The sequence below is a fragment of the Pan troglodytes genome, chromosome 18, assembly GCF_028858775.2.
Source record: "Pan troglodytes isolate AG18354 chromosome 18, NHGRI_mPanTro3-v2.0_pri, whole genome shotgun sequence".
Classification (NCBI taxonomy): Eukaryota; Metazoa; Chordata; class Mammalia; order Primates; family Hominidae; genus Pan; species Pan troglodytes.
The window spans coordinates 74,470,988-74,484,065 of NC_072416.2; the positions used below are offsets into that span (position 1 = coordinate 74,470,988).

Genomic DNA, 13,078 nt, shown 5'->3' on the forward strand with positions numbered 1-13,078 from the left:
ACGCTGCTTGTCATACAGAAGCTGCCTCCTACAGCTCCAGTTTGCCCTTATCCTGTCCTCTGGTGCATCCCCATGTGTGGTCCTGCCTGGCGTCTTCTCTTGTTAGTAGTTGTAAGTAGCAGAGTTCTGCCCTTCATCTATCAGAGTATCATTATGCTGTGTTCCACCATCAAAATAATCTTGAAGTCTTATACAGTACTTGTCAACACTGGTGTGTGCCTTCAGGTCCTACAATGGCATACGCCCTACCATAACAGCAAACATTTATTGAGCATTTCTTTGAATTAGGTCTTGTACTCGAGGTTTCATAAAATGGGTCATGTATGCCAAGAATAATGCTTGAACCAAAACTAGATAAATTAATGGTAATCTGTATCTAAAATTCCAGACCTTATTATCAGAGCCTCAAGGTGAGCAGCAAAAGAATGGGGGAAGAAAATGTGCCAACATTCTTATTTGGGGTGCTATATAATTGATGTGGCATTTTAATAAACATTAAATGTTAGATAATATGGATTCAAGAATGGGTCAAACCCTATTTAATAACTTTTACAATGATTATATGTTACTTACATAATCAGCAATGTTAAATAATTCTCAAAATAATTCCCCAAATTATTATATTAAACTGGAAGAATGAAGCATCTTAACAAGATATACAGGAGTCACATCTACAGTATTTTGGTGTGTGTTGGATCAAATATAACACAGTAAATTATGCTGTGCACATTACTTCTTTGAACATACATCACAACTTGTATTCTTTACTTCGGAGTGATCAAGCACAGCTTGCTCTATGATTTCCTTGGTTCTCTTTTCCCCCATCCTCTTACCCACCACCCTGCTCCCATATAGGATAGAATCAGTGGTGTGTTGGTAAACTGGCTGGGGTGGGGGCAAGTGCTTATTTGCAGAGTTTGCAGTTTCCGTGGTTTAAATACTCTCATCATGGCCAGTTGCAAAGATGGTTATGTTTAATAACTAGCTTGCAAAATTGAAAATTTAATGATTGTCTCTCACAAACTGTTGGGAACAAGCTCCAACCTACCACTGGATAGAGTTGTGTTATTTTCTCCTGCAAACACCCCGTCATTAATGTGTGTTTCAAATGTGGTTTTCGACATCTGTCCCTCCCAAAAGACTGTAAACATCTTGACATCTTGAGGCCAGGAACTATTTCTTGACTTTTGTTTTCCCAGACTTAACAATGTCCTCCCTTCTCTAAGTCTAAACATGATCACAAGTACATTTTTAGTACCACCACAGCTTTAGTTCCTTCATAGCTTGAAGTTACTTCCTTACATCCAGTCCTGGGCAAAGGGGTAGGAGAGCACACCATTACATGCGTGCAGTAGACATGCTAGTAAATTCCCAGTGTTGGCAGGAATGTTCACCTATCATATTAAACATTTTAAATATTCAGCAAGACCCCTAGTTCTCCCAGTTTTAGAAGGCTATAAAATCTAGAAATGAATACAATTAATTAACATAGATATCATTATACTGAATTCTTACCTTTACATTTTTCTACAATTATAAGAAGTTTCATATTTTGGAAATTTAAGTTCCATAGAGGAATACAGTCTTACTGGCATTTCTACTTTACAAACATAGATTTTAAACTAACTTTCCTTTCTCAATTTTCTCCTGTTTCTATTTTTAATAAAAGGAGCTGGTGGCTGGTCTCCACTTGTGTCTAACAAATACCAGTGGTTGCAGATTGACCTTGGAGAGAGAATGGAGGTCACCGCTGTGGCCACTCAAGGGGGATATGGTAGCTCCAACTGGGTGACCAGCTACCTCCTGATGTTCAGTGATAGTGGCTGGAACTGGAAACAATATCGCCAAGAGGACAGCATCTGGGTATGTTCTTTAACAAAAGACATAGTCTCTCGGGGAAAAAGTATAATCAGTACTGCATCTTGTTTACCAATCTCTTAAATTAAGTAGAAATACAGAACCTGCAGACTTACATTGAAAACATTTTCCAAGAGAAAATATGGTAAATAATCATTTTCCAATACATTTTATGGTAAATTTATGAGGATACTAAGGGTAAATTTACATTACAGGGTTCTCAAAAATTAAAAAATAAACCCTATTAGTCCATTAAATAGTGTGGGAGTCTAAGAAATAAATAAGACTTGTATAAAAATTTTTTTTGTTCAAAAACATAATAGTCTTGCATTGTCTTTTATTTATTTATTTATTTATTTTTGAAACAGAGTCTCACTCTGTCACCCAGGCTGGATGCAGTGGCACGATCTTGGCTCACTGCAACCTCTGCCTCCCGGGTTCAAGCGATTCTCCTACCTCAGCCTCCCAAGTAGCTTGGATTATAGACGCCCACCACCACACCCGGCTAATTTTTGTGTTTTTAGTAGAGACGGGCTTTCACCATGTTGGCCAGGCTGGACTCGAACTCCTGGCCTCAAGCAGTCCACCTGTCTCGGCATCCCAAAGTGCTAGGATTATAGGCATGAGCCACTGAGCCCAGCCTGCATTGTCTTTATTTAAAATTAGTCAAAATAATTTGTTCCTTTTATTTCTTCTGATAACTGAGATTTTTGAAACCCTGTTTCTTTCTCTGGTATATGGGGATTTATATATATAATATGTGGAGTTGTATATGTATGTATATGCATACACATGTACGCATATATATGATTTATCTATCAACCCTTCTCTAGTCTCTGTAACGTGTATAAATGTGTAAATTGCTGTCTGTTGTAAACAGTGGTGCAGCTCCTATAAGAGGGAGACTGGGAAAGAGGCATTTTGTGATAAAGTGGGTGATATTTGTAGTTGATTGATAAATAAACCTGGATATGGCATATAAACACCTGATGGAAGGAGAACCTAAAGGAAGTTTGTTTGATAACAAAGAAAAGACTTCTTTCTTAGTGCAGAAAAATATTTGTTTGGATCTTATGTGGGCTAAGAACAGTGTACTGCAATCAAAGAACTATTCTCCACCCTCTGGCTGAGCTGCTGGAACTAGAGAAAATGGGTTACTTAATGAAGCGTCATTCTTAGCACACAGATAATTTTGGAAGCCTATTTGGGCACATAATGATAATTTTCTTTGACCAGTCAGCTGCCTGTTTTTTGAAACTTCATAGAACTCCGTTATACATTATAAACTCATTGAAGAAATGGACTGTGATTTACTCACCTTTGTATGTTTAAAGCTCTTGGTGGCCATTCAATCCATGCTTATTGATGTAAATTGAATTGAGAGAAGTAGCCCTGCTCTTTCTCTAGAGGGAACAACAGTGGGACTAGAAGAAGTTGCCTATAAGCAGTTTTAAGAAAAGCTGTTTAAAATCCAAAGCAAGTTGAAGCTGTAAGAGGAAAAAAAACCAAACAAAACAACAAAACAAAACACACACACACACACACACACACACACACACACACACACCCCCCAAACTCCAAACACTGGGTGTTACGTTCAACTAATTCCATGAAAGCCACTCAAACTAGGGATAAAATAAACAGTAATTATGAACCAATAACAATAAAAACTTAATGAGATATTTATTTAACTAGATGTTTGGATTATCTTCTGCTCTTTTTTGAATTAAGCATTGGAATTTAACCTAGATAAGTAGTGGCTAATGCATACTAATATTTAGGTATGTTAATTAAAAAGTATTTTTTTAAAAAGTGATCAATCAGGAAAATTGTTGTACTTCTGTTAAGCAGGCTTGGGGAAAGCCAAACCCAGGCACTGCTATTTACCTTACTTGCTTACTCTTATTAAAGTTGAGGCACTCATGGTGAAATGGTGGCATGAATGATATCCTTACTAATCCAAACCAGTAAAAGTAAAAACATGGCGTCTATTATAATCCTGTTAAGGTAACATTGCTTTCTAGACTCTGCTGTAATTTGTTGATTTACTCAGTGTCTTCCCTTTTTGAGTGTGAGCTCTGTAAATACTGTAACCTTGCGATCTTTTATCTCAATATCCCCAAAGTGTAAGAGCACCTGGCATGTCACAGTCAAATATTAAATGTTTATTGAAGCAATGAGTGAATAAAATGCACTTTCTTGTAGAATACTCTTCTGATCACTCTAAAAGTGACTCTCTCTTGCCTCTATCAGCTCTTCTTTTTATTATATTCTATTTAATACCAATTTAATATACCAGTTAGAATGGCACATTTTTCTTTTCCCTATAGATATTGAACTTCTTTATGGGCGAGCTTTTCTTTTTCTAGTCTTAGCATTTCTGGTATCCAACATCCAGTGTGGCACATGACTTTTGTTGCTTAAATAGGTGAAAGGACCAATAAATGAATGGATTTGAGTATGTCAGTCTGCTAATCTGTGCCTATCTTTGTCCAAATTTCTGGAAGGTATCAAAAGTTTATGTTAACTCACTGAAGAAAGCTGGGCGTTTTGGCTCACACCTGTAATCCCAGCGCTTTGGGAGGCCAAGGTGGAAGGATCACTTGAGGCCAGGAGTTCGAGACCAGCCTGGCCAACATGGTGAAACCCGGTCGCTACTAAAAATACAAAAAAGTTAGCTGGGCATGGTGACATGTGCCTATAATCCCAGCTACTTGGGAGGCTGAGATGGGAGGATTACTGGAACCTGGAGGGCAGAGGTTGCAGTGAGCTGAGATTGCGCCACTGCACTCCAGCCTGGGTGACAGAGCAAGACTCCATTTCAAAAACAAAACAAACAGCAACAACAAAATCACTGAAGAGAGAAGGCATATCAGAGCAAACCAAAGAAAGATTAAGCGGAACATGCAAATATTAGATACAGATTCCTAAACATTTGGAAATGGACAGAATATGGAGATCATTGTAAGGTGAATTTGTCAAAGTAGTAAGGCTTACATAGGTCTTGAAGAAAGCATTATAGTTTAGATTATGGAAGGATTAAGGAGGCTATTTTATGAAGCTGGAAAGGTGTGAGAAAAGCATGGACAGTGGGGATATCCAGAGTTATGGTTTCCTGTGTAATAACTAGTGAGATTACTGGTCACATTGGACTATCAAGTTTTGGAAAGACTGGAAGATAATTTTGGATCTGGCAAAGAAAGTTGACAGATAACTTTAAATGTCAAGATCAAAGTTAAGACTTAGTACAATAGACACCATTACCACACATAACATAGCTAAGTTGTAGTGTAGATAAAACAACCCCAAGTCTCTGAAAGTATACGTATGTGTATGTATATATATATGTATGTATGTATGTATGTGTATATATGTATGTATGTGTATATGTATGTATGTGTATATATATGTATGTATGTGTATGTATTTCCTGTTAATCCTAGGTAGCTTCAAAGTTTTATTCTATTCCACAGTTACTCTGGTCCCACTCTAAAGGAAGCTCTCTGTGAATCGCTAATTGCTGAAGCAGGAAAATTGAAATATGGTGAATTGTGCCCTGTCTCTTGACTTTTCTGCCTGGAAGAACACAGACCACTTCAATTTGCATTTTTTAAGCGGAAGAACAATTTCAAATTGATGTACATCATAAAAAAACTTAACCCTTTGTTACATTTTACAAATGTGTATTTCCCAACTTTTTGTTTTCTGGCCCAGTTTTTGTAGATATTATAGGATGTATACCAATTATACAAAATATGCCAGTTTCCTTTAAGAGCTTCACAATCTGCTCCAGATGATGCAAATAAGTCTACGAAGAGAGTTAGGAAACACATAAGGCATTATACAAGTATGTGATAGAAAAACAAAAGACAAGTGTTATTGGTTTGGGAACAAACGCAATAAAAACAATCAACACGGATTGAAATGCTGCAGGGAAAATTCTTCATTCTCTCCTCATTTGGTCTCACTTCGAATGCCAGGCAGTACAATGACTTCTACATACCTGAAATAATTAATAAAATGCTCTGCCACTTCTTACAAATAATCCCTAAGAGGAAAGAGAATATTTTACAGTCTATACAGATCATTTAATAGAAATGCAAACTTGATAGATATGTGATATTTTAAAATATTACACATTGGAATATTTCTTCAGTGAAAAATTTATAGTGCAATGTTCATAAAATATAATTTATACAAAGTATTCTGCTGAATGGCAAACAAATATTTTATGAAAATTCAGAAAATGCAAGCTAAACTTTCTCCTCTCAGACTGAACACAAAATTCCTCAACATCTATAATAAAAAGATTCTCTTCAGTTTATTGTACATGATTGAAAAAGTAAACATAAGGTATAATTTTCACTCACTTAAGAACAATTGCTGAGATATCGTGAAATCAGCATCTTAGAAATTATTTTAAATAGATAACATGTGCGGGAACTTTACAGGCAAATTCTCCAAATCCTTTATGGTAAATGCCTAAGATTCTTTTATACTGCAGACTACAAGGGCAATGAATGGGTTGATACCAATCTTATAAACTGAGTAAATATGATTGTTAAACACAAGAATAGTTTGCTTTATTTAAAATAGACTTCAGTTGTACTTGATTTTTCAAACAAAAACCTTTATTGCCTATATGAAGTTAGTATCTCTTTGTTTTTTGTTCTTTAACTAGAAGTGTCTAGTGTCATGGTTCTGGGTTTGGCTGGTGAAAGACACAGAGACCCTGTGGCATGGTATGGTCAGTGAGGCAGAAGCACTACCTGTCACAAAATATTCAGGCCATTATTATCACCGTGAATGATTGAGGTGTCAACTCTGTAAGCCAGACAGGGTAGAAACACTACCTGCAAAGATTTCCACATGCATTTGTTTTAAGTCAAATAAGGGCCTAGGGATAGTTTAATAGAAAATCTGAGGAGGCAGAAGTGCAAAAGAGATATACGCTGTAGGGTAGGTGACTCTCCTCCTTGTGAGTGGCATTTTTCCTTCCTTATGTTGAGCCCTTATTCGCTTGACCTAAGCCTACAAGCAGCATTTGTGGTGATAGAAGTTGTAGCAATACTAACGCCAAGTGTGTGAACATGTCAAGCTGTCAAACTTAATGCACTGCAATACTTGCTTAGTACTTGGCAAGTGCCTAGAGAGTGCCTGCAGCTGCTTTTATCTTTCAAGAGACTGATCCAAAACATATTTTCATGAAAGTCTACATTATTAGTCTAAATCTTCAGGAAGTTTCCTGTTTATATTTCTATTTAGCTCCACATTCTCTAGCTTTTGAAAATGATTAACCTGCTAATGCATGGTTAAAACATGGCTGCATTTTTTTTTTTTTTTTTTTTTGAGATGGAGTCTCGCTCTGTTGCCCAGGCTGGAGTGCAGTGGCGCGATCTCGGCTCACTGCAAGCTCCACCTCCTGGGTTCACACCATTCTCCTGCCTCAGCCTCCCTAGTAGCTGGGACTACAGGCGCCTGCCACCACACCCGGCTAATTTTTTTTTTTGTATTTTTGGTAGATATGGGGTTTCAGCACGTTAGCCAGGATGGTCTCGATTTGCTGACCTCGTGGTCCGCCCGCCTCGACCTCCCAAAGCGCTGGGATTACAGGCATGAGCCACCGCGCCCAGCTCATTTTTTATAATTGTGTTAAAAAAAACTTAACATGAAATCTAACGTCTTGACAAATTTTTAAGTGCACAGTACAATACTGTTCACTATAAGCACAGTGTCGTAAAGCAGATCTCCAGGACTCAATCGTTTTGCTTAACTGGAACATTTAATCCGTTGAATGACACCTCCTCGTTTCACCCTTTTCCTATCCCCAGGCAACCATCATTCAACTTTCTGCCTCTATAGATTTGACTATTTTAGATACATGTACCTTATATGAAAGTGGCAACATGCATTATTTGTTCTTCTGTGACTGGCTTATTTCACTTAGCCTTATGTCGTCAAAGTTTGTGCTGAAAGAATTTTGAGGCAGAATGTGCTTTCTTTTTTTTTAAGGCTGAGGAACATTCCATTTCATGTAAATACCACAATTTTAAAATCTATTCATTTGCCTATGGACATTTAGGTTGTTGCCACTTCTTCGCTGTTGTAAATGATGATGCAATGAGTATGAGGGTGCAGATGTCTCTTTGAGATCCTGATTTCAGTTCTTTTGGATAAATACCTGGGATCAGGATTGCTGAATCACATGGAATTTCAATTTTTAATTTTCGAGGAAATTCCATACTGCATGCTGTTTTCCATGGTGGTTGTACCATTTTAAATTTCTACCAACTATGTACTAGGGTTCCGATTTCTCCAATTTCTTGTCAGTGCTTGTTATCTTTTGTTTTCATTGTTTAAATGACAGATATCCTAACAGGTGTGAGGTGATATCTCACTGTGGTTTTGATTTGCATTTCCCTGATGACTGGAAATGTTGAGTATCTTTTTACCTACCTGCTGGTTATGTGTATATCTTCTTTGGAGAACTGTCTGCTCAATGCTTCTGCTCATGTTAAAATCAGGTTTTTTCCCCTTTTTATGCTATTGAGTTGGGGAAGTTACTGATATATTTTTACTATACTATTATTATATATTTAGTTTATACATACTAACGATAAATGATCCAAGAAGGAAATTTAAAACATAGTCTCATTTAGAATAGTATCAAAAAGAATAACATACTTAGGAATAAACTTTACCATGGGAACAAAAGAGCTGTACACTGAAAACTACAAAACATTGCTGAAAGAAGTGAAAGAAGAACCAAATAAGTGAAAAAATTTCTGTGTTCATGGATTAGAAGACTTAATATTGTTGAAATGTCTATACTACTCAAAGCAATCTATAGATTCAATGCAATCCCTATCAAAATCCCAGTGGCATTTTGTTACAGAAATAGAAAAAATAATCCTAAGATTTATATAAAACCAGAAATTTAGGTAGAACCACAAACATGTTTTTTGAATATCCAAAACAATCCTGAGAAAGAACAAAGCTAGAGACATCACACATCTGATTTCAAAATATATTACAAAGCTACAATATGGTGCTGGCATAAAGACAGACATATAGACCAATAAAACAGCATAAAGTCCAGAAATAAACCCATACATCTATGGTCAACTGATCTTTCACAAGGGTGTCAAGAACAAACACAGGAACAGAAAACCAAATACTGCATGTTCTCACTTATAAATGGGAACATAGAGTGCATATGGAGATAAAGAAGAGAAGAGTACACACCAGAACCTAATTGAGGATGGAGGGTGGGAGGAGGGTGAGGATCAAAAAACTACCTGTGAGGTACTATGCTTATTACCTAGGTCACAAAATAATCTGTACATAAAACCACTGTGACATACAATTTACCTATATAACAAACCTGCACATGTATGCCTGAACCTAAAATAGAAGTTAATAAAATAAGGAAAAAAGAATACACAATGGGGGCCAGGCATGGCAGCTTATACCTGTAATCCCAGCATTTTGGGAGGAGGAGGAAGTATCATTTGAGGCCAGGAGTTCAAGACCAGCCTGGGCAATATAGCAAGACCCATGCTCTATTAAAAAAAATAATAGACAATGGGGAATGTATAGTCTCTTCAACAAATGCTACTGGGTAAACTGGATATCCACATGCAAAACAATGAAATTAAACCCTTATCTTTTTTTTTTTTTTTTTGGGGAGTTGGAGTCTCACTCTTGCACCCAGGCTGGAGTGCAGTGGCAGTGGATCCCGGCTCATTGCAACTTCTGCCTCCTGGGTTCAAGTGATTCTCCTGCCTCAGCCTCCTGAGTGGCAGGGATTACAAGTGTGTGCCACCACACCCAGCTAATTTTTTATTTTCAGTAGATACTGGGCTTCACCATGTTAGCCAGGCTGACCTCAAACTCCCTACCTTAGGCAATCCACCCACCTTGGCCTCCCAAAGTGCTGAGATTACAGGCGTGAGATACTGCGCCCAGCCTGGACCCTTATACCGTATGCAAAAATTAACTCAAAATGGGTTAAAGACTTAAATGGAAAACCTGAAACTGTAAAACTGCTAGAAAAAAATGTACAGAAACAGCTTCACGACATTGGTCTTGGTAATGCATAAATATTTTTAAATATACCAAAAGCACAGACAACAAAATGAAAAATAAACAAGTGGAACTACGTCAACAAAAACCTTCTGTATAGCAAACAACAAAGTGAACAGGCATCCTAAAGAATGAGATAAATATTTGGAAACCATGTATCTGATAGGGAGTTAATATTAAAAAAGCATTTGGGTTTTAAATATGACCTCAATCACAAGTCAACACAGTTAGTTTGCTAGGCATCTTCTTCATTAAGTAGTGTCGGTGGGTCTGTTTCATCTCTTTGCATCTGTGCACATTCTATAGCATGTTACATCAATCCCTTCTCATAAACTTCTGTGAGGTGCATGTATATTGGAGCTTTACCTTAATACATAATATACAAAAAAATACATATGGCCTGTAATCCCAGCACTTTGGGAGGCTGGGGTGGGTGCATCACTTGAGCCCAGGAGTTTGAGACCACCCTAGCCAGTATGGTAAAATCCTGTATCTATTAAGAATACAAAAATTAGCTGGGCATGGTGTTGCACACCTGTAATCCCAGCTACTCTGGAGGTTGAGGCATGAGAATCACTTGAACCTGGGAGGTGGAGGTTGCGGTGAGCTGATATGCCACTGCATTCCAGCCTGGGTGACAGAGTGAGATTCCATCTCAAAAAAGAAAAAAAAAACAGAAAAGAAAAAATATATGAACTCTTATGAGCTGTAGATACACATAGCAATGTGAGATAAATTGTGATATTGCTTCACAGTCTTTAAATGGATCTGTTTGTAAGCAAGCAAAAAATTTATTTGAAGAGAGGGACTAGAGTTAACAGGGAATTTAATTTGGTGCCTCTTCAGAGTGTACACCCCCATTCCAGTTCATTTTCAAATAATCAACCTGAGAACAACATTTTAAAAACACTTGATAACTTGTATCTCACATTCTACCATGTGACAATTCAATGACAACATCACTCCCTTTTCTCTATTCCCTCTTACCACAGCTGCGATATTGTGTCTTAGACATCTGCTTTTTGGCTGCTTCATTCCCCAGGAGGCTACATTTTGCATTTTTCAATCTTGGAAGCAATTCTGTCCTTTTGAAGTGTTTCTTCATTGTTCCTTAGGACCTAGACAAAACTAATACTTCCCATTCACTTTGCTAATTTTCCATCTTCAATTTATATACTTTATTAAGTATATTTTAAATAGAGACGAGATTAAAAAATATTTACAACTATTCTGTAGGTTGCCTGTTCAGTCTGATGATAGTTTCTTTTGCTGTGCAGAAGCTCTCTAGTTTAATTAGATCCCATTTGTCTATTTTGGTTTTTGTTGTCATTGCTTTTGGTGTTTTAGTCATGAAGTCTTTGCCCATGCCTAGGTCCTGAATGGTATTGCCTAGGTTTTCTTCTAGGGTTTTTATGGTTATAGGTCTTAAGTTTAAGTCTTTAATCCATCTTGAGTTAATTTTTGCATAAGCTGTGAGGAAGGGATTCAGTTTCAGCTTTCTGCACATGGCTAGCCAGTTTTCCCAACACCATTTATTAAATAGGGAATCCTTTCCGCATTGCTTGTTTTTGTCAGGTTTGTCAAAGATCAGATGGTTGTAGATGTGTGGCGTTATTTCTGAGGCCTCTGTTCTGTTCCCTTGGTCTATATATCTGTTTTGATATCAGTACCATGCTGTTTTTGTTACTGTAGCCTTGTAGTATAGTTTGAAGTCAGGTACTGTGATGGTTCCAGCTTTGTTCTTTGCTTAGGATTATCTTGGCTATGTGGGCTCTTTTTTGGTTCCATATGAAATTTAAAGTAGTTTTTGCTAATTCTGTGAAGAAAGTCAATGGAGAAACTAAGATTTGAAGTGGATACAATTATATTTCTTAAAAACTCTGGCCAGGCGTTGTGGCTCACACCTGTAATCCCAGCACTTTGGGAGGCCAAGGCGGGTGGATCACCTGAGATCAGGAGTTCAAAGCTAGCCTGGCCAACATGGTGAAATCCTGTCTCTACTAAAAATACAAAAAATTACCCGGCTATAGTGGCGGACACCTGTAATCCCAGCTACTTGCGAGGCTGAGGCAGGAGAATTGCTTGAACCTGGGAGACTGAGGTTGCAGTGAGCTGAGATCATGCCACTGCACTCCTGCCTGGGGGACAGAGTGAGACACCGTCTCAAAAAAAAAAAAAAAAAAACCTAAGAGAATCATCTGGGTAATTACTTTTTATAAAGGTAATTCAGTAATGCTTCTAACAACAAAATTAATTTTTAAATTCTTAAGTTCTCTTCCTAGATATAAATAACTAGATGGACAATGTAAAAGAAATACAAACCCCATTTATAATAGAATCCAAACTAGATTAGATTGGAAGTTGGGTTTATTATTTATTGATTTGCATAATTTATCTTCAGGGAAATATATATTCTGAAGCTACTCTTGTTGATCCTGATATGCTTTTTTGTTATTGTTGTCTTTTATTTTTTAATTTTTTGACTTTAAGTTTTTTTTTCTTTGTGCATTTACATTTACCTTTTTAGTTTCGTGTCAAATTATAAAAAATTTGCTGAAAATTTTTTAAACTTTTAGGTTCAGGGATACATGTGCAGGTTTGTTGTATAGTTAAACTCATGTTGTACAGATTATTTTGTCAGCCAGGTACTAAGCCTGGTACCCAATAGTTAATTTTTCTGCCCCTCTCTGTCTTCCCACCCTCCATTCTCAAGTAAGCCCCAGTGTCTGTTGTTCCCTTCCTTGTGTTTATGAGTTCTCATCATTTAGCTCCCACTTATAAGTAGGAACATATAGCATTTGGTTTTCTGTTCCTGCATTAGTTTGCTAATGATAATGGCCTCCAGTTCCATCCATGTTCCCAAAACAGACATAATCTCATTCTTTTCTTACGGCTGCATAGTATTACATGATGCATATGTATCACATTTTCTTTATCCAGTCTTTCATTGATGGGCATTTATGTTGATTCCATGGCTTTGCTATTGTGACTAGTGCTGCAGTAAACATTTGCGTGCATGTGTCTTTGTGGTAGAATGATTTCTACTATTCTGGGTATGTACTCAGTAGTGGGATTGCTGGGTCAAATGGTTCTTAGCTCTTTGAGGAATTGCCATACTGCTTTCCACAATGGTTGA

General features: G+C 37.2%; 1 protein-coding gene across 5 annotated transcripts in view; it reads left to right on the forward strand.

Annotated features, from left to right (window-relative positions):
* Positions 1–13,078, forward strand: part of CNTNAP4 (contactin associated protein family member 4) — a 325,777-nt gene that overhangs the window by 116,936 nt on the left and 195,763 nt on the right. For 3 of the 5 annotated variants that reach the window (XM_063797455.1, XM_001143566.6, XM_016930208.4), the window contains one exon: positions 1,670–1,863. The exons of the other annotated variants lie outside the window; for them this stretch is intronic. In XM_063797455.1, the coding sequence (XP_063653525.1) occupies positions 1,670–1,863 (194 nt within the window). The remainder of the gene's footprint in view (positions 1–1,669; positions 1,864–13,078) is intronic. 5 annotated transcript variants of the gene reach the window in all.